General features: G+C 43.6%; 1 protein-coding gene across 5 annotated transcripts in view; it reads left to right on the forward strand.

Annotated features, from left to right (window-relative positions):
• The window catches only part of ddr2a (discoidin domain receptor tyrosine kinase 2a), a 53,728-nt gene that overhangs the window by 45,381 nt on the left and 1,406 nt on the right, over window positions 1–6,941 (forward strand). For 3 of the 5 annotated variants that reach the window (XM_084065603.1, XM_084065601.1, XM_084065604.1), the window contains exons 8-17: window positions 25–265; window positions 1,300–1,365; window positions 1,529–1,665; window positions 2,086–2,305; window positions 2,828–3,060; window positions 3,565–3,692; window positions 3,893–4,090; window positions 4,449–4,683; window positions 5,058–5,207; window positions 5,593–6,941. The exon at window positions 5,593–6,941 is cut by the window's right edge and continues 1,406 nt beyond it. In XM_084065603.1, the coding sequence (XP_083921729.1) occupies window positions 25–265; window positions 1,300–1,365; window positions 1,529–1,665; window positions 2,086–2,305; window positions 2,828–3,060; window positions 3,565–3,692; window positions 3,893–4,090; window positions 4,449–4,683; window positions 5,058–5,207; window positions 5,593–5,724 (1,740 nt within the window). In that variant the 3' untranslated portion in view covers window positions 5,725–6,941. The remainder of the gene's footprint in view (window positions 1–24; window positions 266–1,299; window positions 1,366–1,528; window positions 1,666–2,085; window positions 2,306–2,827; window positions 3,061–3,564; window positions 3,693–3,892; window positions 4,091–4,448; window positions 4,684–5,057; window positions 5,208–5,592) is intronic. The other 2 variants (XM_084065605.1, XM_084065602.1) reach the window with 2 other exon arrangements.

Genomic DNA, 6,941 nt, shown 5'->3' on the forward strand with positions numbered 1-6,941 from the left:
CCCTCCCATTTCATATGTCTCCAGGTCCACTGTAACAACATGTTCTCGCGGCACGTCAAGGTCTTCAGACAGGTCGCGTGTTTCTTCCGCTCCGAGTCCGACTGGGAGGCCACGCCCCTTTCCTTCAGCCCCGTGGTGGACGAAAAGAACCCCAGCGCCCGATTTGTCACCGTCAACCTGGCCAATCACATGGCCAGTGCCGTCAAGTGCCAGTTCTACTTTGCTGATGCCTGGATGTTGTTCAGTGAGATCACCTTCCAGTCAGGTACACAGAGGTTTATGCTCTGAAATATTTGGCTGATGCTATTATCTACACTGACCAGTGGTGGAAAGTAACTAAGCACATTTACTCAAGGACTGTTTAAGTACAATTTTTAAGTATTTTTACTTTACTGGAGTACTTCAAATGCAAATATTGTACTTATACTCCACTATAATTATTTGAAAACTTTAGTTACAAGTTACTTTATGATTTAGATTATTATTACAAAACCACTTCATATATATACCTCGTCAATTTTAAAATGGTGATCTACAAGCTCACAACGTGTTGCTTTGCGACATGTTGTGAGCTATTTTCAAAGGTTTTTTATACATTTGAAAACGTGTGAAAGCATAATACTTGAACATTTTGATGCCAAATTGCCAATACTCGAGTATATTTTGAATGCCGAACTTGTACTTGTAACAGACTATTTCTACAATAGGGTATTGATACTTTTACGTAAGTAAAAAATGTGAGTACTTCTTCCATCACTGACAGTGACTCTCACTGTGTAAGGACATAGGTGTCCGGTATCCGCCTCAAGGACATTGAGAGGACACGTGGCTATTGATACCTCATATGGGTATTAAACCTTTTAGATTTCAGTTACACGAGTTTTTAAATCTCGGCCCCATGTGAGGCTCACACAATTCACAACGTTTAGTTGTATGTAACCTTCAAGAGTATGGAGACTGAGCCACTTAAAAATATATGTCTGAATTAAAATATATATCTCTGTCGGGTGGAACCCTCATATATCCCAAACTTACTTTTCAGGATTCAAATTAAAAAATAGCAAAAGTAGCAGATCTACAAGCTCAAAAAGCGTCGCTTTGCGCCGTGTTTCGAGCTTGCAGATCGGCTACTTTTGATCCTTTTGGGTGACGCTGTAGTATGATCAAGTAGGGCGTTGATTTAGGGGAAAAAGACAAAAGTTGAAATATGGATATAAGAGGTTTCTGCCCGACTGCAACAATATACTCTATGTCTAAAATAACACTGGTATCACACTGTACCTTTCTCTGTCCTCTCAGATACAGCCATGTACAATACAACCCTGGCTCCCCCGAAGACTGGCCCTCCAACAAGCACACAACCAGGTCAGTAACCCTAAACAAACATATGCCCAGTCACACACACACACACACACACACACACACACACACACACACACACACACACGCACACATATGAACTGTCAAATCCATGAGTGTTCATTTAACTCTCTCAATCAAAGGGCATCTTTGCTTATCCCCTCCCCAGGGGATGACCCCACCCACAAAGTAGATGACAGCAACACCCGAATTCTGATTGGCTGTTTGGTGGCCATCATCTTCATCCTCGTGGCCATCATTGTCATTATCCTGTGGAGGCAAGTGTGGCAGAAGATGTTGGAGAAGGTAAGATAGATACCATTTTAAAAATAAACAACTTAGTAATTCATGGACAGTTGAACTCATGTTTTAGTGAACCTCAGATGTGTCTTGGCCTGGTGCAATTACACCTATTTAACACTAACGATGCATGATCGGACTGCTATTTGATCACCCACGATGCATTTTAATGCCAGGTGTAACTGAGATTGCAGAATCGTCCTTTCTTCCTGGCAAAGAGTCACGTCTATTAAAGCCTGATTTATACTCTAGTGTTGCATGCCGTGAATATAGCAGATATACAAGCTTGTAGATCTGCTATTTACCGTGCATGACACCGGCACACAACCAAGTATAACTGAGACTTAATACTTAAAACTAGAGCATGTCACAGTAATGCCACGGCATGTCACATGTGTTTCACCGCCCACACGTCCTTCATTCTAGGCTTCTCGGAGGATGCTGGACGATGAACTAACTGCTAGTCTGTCACTACAGAGTGAGACATTCGCCTACAACCACAACAACCAGTCATCTGCGGCCAGCGAGCAGGAGTCCAGCTCCACCTACGAGCGCATCTTTCCTCTGGGCCCAGACTACCAGGAGCCATCGCGCCTCATACGCAAGCTGCCCGAGTTCTCTCAGACCCCAGATGAGCCTGGCTCTGGTTAGTGAACATACGTGTGTGTTTTTGTGGACACATAGTCCGTCACATAGTCACTGTCAGGCAGGACCCTCTTATCTCCACGTTTGAACTTTTTTTGGTAAATTAATGCCCCACTTGATCATACTAGTGGCCAGTGGCTCACAAAAGTATCAAAAATAGCAGATGTACAAGCTGAAAACACGTCGCATCTCGGCACGTTTTGAGCTTGTACATCTGCTATGTTTACCATTTATCCTGAAAAGTACCAACAGCAACGATATGCATCTGCACATAGACCCAAACCGTTGCTCTCTGTCACACACTGCAGACATTTTCACAACACACTGCAGACATTTTCCACACACACACGCACGCACGCGCGCGCACGCACGCACGCACGCACGCACGCACACACACACACACACACACACACACACACACACACACACACACACACACACATGCGCGCGCGCAAGCACACACACACATTCAACATCATCCCTTCTAGATTCTCATGTTACCATCACTCCTGCTGTGTTGCAGCCTCCACCAGCACAGCAGCTTCCAAATCCACAACAACGACTGCGGGCCAAGATGGCGTCCCGCACTACGCGGAGGCTGACGTTGTCAACCTTCAGGGGGTCACAGGAGGCAACACGTACGCCATCCCCGCCGTAACCATGGACCTGTTGTCAGGGAAGGATGTGGCCGTGGAGGAGTTCCCCAGGAAGATGCTCACGTTCAAAGAGAAACTGGGAGAGGGACAGTTTGGAGAGGTCTGTCTTCCATGTTTTTATTTAGCACTTTGTAGGGGCTGCAATCGATTACTTTTTCCATTCATCGAATATTGAAGAAGCAAGTTTTTTATGTTTGTTTTTATTTCTTATATAGGCCTATCAACAAATAGATTTTTTTGTATTGATTAGTTTGATTAGTCTGATTAACCAGTTAACCCCTATCTTATTCTTTGTTGTACAACGGTGTTTCGCAAAAATAGCATGTCCCTTTGTGGCGTGTTGTGAACTTGTAGAATGTTCTTTTTTATAGATTATTTTATCAAATGCAATTCTTTTTTTTACAGTCGATAATATCAATTCATTTGATTAACTGTTGCACCCCATGTCAGAGTAAAAGATTTTCCGTCAATTCATGCAACCAACTCTCTTCACAATATTTGGACTTTTATGTTATTTTCCATTCAGTATAACATTGATTAAATTAATGTTTATGTTCTTCTTATGTCCCCTCCTCCCGCCCCCCTTCTCCACACCTCCCCTCAGGTGCACCTGTGTGAGGCCGAAGGCATGCAGGAGTTCATGAATAAGGAGTTTTCCTTTGATATCAGTGAGGACCAGCCAGTTCTAGTGGCTGTCAAGATGCTCCGCTCAGATGCCAACAAGAATGCAAGGTATTACTGACCCACTAGACAAATGCAACCAAATGGACCTGTAAGGGTCCACATGGTTACATTTGTTCACTCTCAAATGAATAAATTAACTTTCATTTTACTGTGTGGTTAGAACATTCCACGTGTTCTTGAGACATACGGTAACCCCCTTTTAACTGTAAATATGCTTGATTCGCTTGTTATGTTCGTTCTTCGACTAGGAACGACTTCTTGAAGGAGATAAAGATCATGTCTCGTCTGAAGGACCCCAACATAATCCGTCTGCTGGCTGTGTGCATCTGCAACGACCCTCTCTGCATGATCACAGAGTACATGGAGAACGGAGACCTGAACCAGTTCCTGTCTCGCCATGAGCCCGAGGGTCAGCTGGCCCTGCTCAGCAACGCACCCACTGTCAGGTACCAGTGAGCCAGTGTGAGAGTGAGTGTAGAATTGAGTGAAGGAAGAAGATGGCAGGTTGTTAATGACTGAGTGAGAGAAAGGGCGACTGACTGACTGACCGACTAGACTGACTGACTAACTGACTGACTGTGGAAGAATTACTGCTCTGCAAAATCAAAAGTGTAAAAATAGTTAATTTGTAAATTAACACTGAGGTTTTTTATATTGAGTATCACTGTGTGTGTAATGTGTATGTGTGTGCACATTGCGCGCATGGCATGCATGCGTGCACAGCACACATACAGTATACTGTAGTCTTGCACCTTTTCTCCCATTTCTCATGACATGATGTTATTTCTCATCTCATCTCTCCAGCTACAACAACCTGTGCTACATGGTCACTCAGATAGCATCAGGGATGAAGTACCTCTCATCCCTAAATTTTGTCCATCGCGACTTGGCCACACGGAACTGCCTGGTGGGCAAAAACTACACGATAAAGATAGCTGATTTTGGCATGAGCAGGAATCTGTATAGTGGCGATTACTACCGCATCCAGGGAAGAGCGGTGTTGCCCATACGCTGGATGTCATGGGAGAGCATTTTGCTGGTGAGGACATCTAGTGGACATGTGTGGAATAAATGGTCTTGCAGTGCTACACATACAGTTTTAGAGCCATGTGTTGTTGTGATGTTGACAGTGTAATTTCTGTTGAGGCTTCTTAAACATGCATTTTAAGTGGGATCCTACAGCATATGCAAAAAGTCTGACAAATACTGAAAAGAAAGTGATAAATGCTTGCATTCAGACTTTTTTGTCTTCTTCAAAATGATTTGACTGTAATTTTCACAAAAATAATCTTAAATATAGTAACCTGTTACATTATCAGCTACATTATCTGCCAATAATTTGACAAGAATGTTATGCACTTACGATTGTTTTGCAGTGTACCTCCCTTCCTAACACTGTGTTTTCCCTTTCAGGGTAAATTCACCACGGCTAGTGACGTGTGGGCGTTTGGGGTGACCCTGTGGGAGATGCTGACCTTCTGCAAGGAGCAGCCATACTCCCAGCTCACTGATGAGCAGGTGATAGAAAACACAGGGGAGTTTTTCAGGGACCAGAAAAGACAGGTGCGTATGACACATCAACATGTCCATGTAGCCTACTTGCAATTTACAATTCAGACATTTAGCAGACACTTTTATCCAGAGCGAATTAAAAGTGCGAGATCAAAGTACACGGCATGAACCCTAGTGAACAAACAACAGGGCAAATGTCACGTAAGTAGAGAAAACAATTTAGTGCTTTGAAGTAACTACAGGATACCAAGTAGATCAGACCTAGCATCTGTCTAAACAACAGGCTATCTAAATAAGATTCTTAGCATTTATGGTCAAGCAAACAGTATGTCTATGCTTCATTCTGATTTCAATTCTGAACATGGTCACCATATAGACGCATCACGTACATACGGTGGTCGTCCAAGCCTCACCCACATTGCCCTGTTTGCTGCAGATCTACCTTCCCCAGCCAGTGCTGTGTCCAGACTCGCTCTACAAGATCATGCTGAGCTGCTGGAGGAGGAACACCAAGGAGAGGCCCTCCTTCCAGGAAATACACAAAGCCCTCCTGGAGAGCCAGCCTTAAGCTGAGGCCGTGTACAGCCGTGTACAGTGATGTACAGGACAGCCATTCCCACGTCCTCTTAACTCTCAAACTAATGGTGCATGAAGTAGGTTTAGACTGCGCTTCTACACTGTAAACTCAAAGAGTAAATTAACTGTTTGATCCTGCGGCCCAAATTGTCCATTATGGTTCCACTGGTACATTCTCAGAGTTACATTAACACTGGGGTCCATTTGGTTCCATGCATGTGTGTGCAGTCTCACAGTTAAATCAACACTCAGGATTTTACAGTGTAAATGCAAATCCAGGGTTAAGCTATCATGGTTCAATACAAACAGGCTGGGATCCAGCACTGTGGACTCTGAGCTGCCATTTGGAAACACTGTTTGAGCACTCAAGGAGCCGTAGACTCACACACCACAATGATGGACAGACACTTGGTGTGTGAACTCGGTTAACACCGTCACATTGGATAAGATGTTACAAATATGCAAAACAAAACACATTTTGAACACCAGCGTCTGCTATGCACAAACCAATAAAATACACCCACCCACCCGCAAACACACACACACACACACACACACACACACACACACACACACACACACACACACACACACACACACGCATGCATACGCGCACACACACACACACACACACACACACACACACACACACACACACACACACACACACACACACACACACACACACACACACACACACACACACACACACACACACACACACACACACACACACACTACACTACACTACACTACACTACACTACAAACTACAGGTATGACCTGAAGATTTTGACCTTCGGTTGTTTTGTGTCCTGAATAAGCCAAAGTGAAATGTAGCAAATCGACATTTGGCACTTTTTAAAAACAAATATATATGGATATTTTATTTCGTTTTGTTAATGAATTAAAAGTTCCCATGTTAAAATGTTTCATGGATTGGTAATGATGTTATGCAATTTTGAGGAATTGAAGAACTTTCTTGTGTTTTCTTTTCGAAGACTGCTTGAATGTACAAGACATAAAAGGGAGTGCGGCAAAAAACCCATCACTGTTATTTTAACCACTTGAACCCTGGCATCTCTATTCTGGGGGGAACATTCGCCTCGATCGGCTATTTTAGGACAAAGAGATTTGGTGTAGAGCGGAAAGAAAAGAGCGGACCAAGTACAGAGCCGACCCCAGTCAACTAAGCATCTAAGCACCCAAG

Source organism: Gymnoscopelus microlampas, assembly GCF_963454915.1.
Source record: "Gymnoscopelus microlampas genome assembly, chromosome: 9".
NCBI classification, from domain to species: Eukaryota; Metazoa; Chordata; class Actinopteri; order Myctophiformes; family Myctophidae; genus Gymnoscopelus; species Gymnoscopelus microlampas.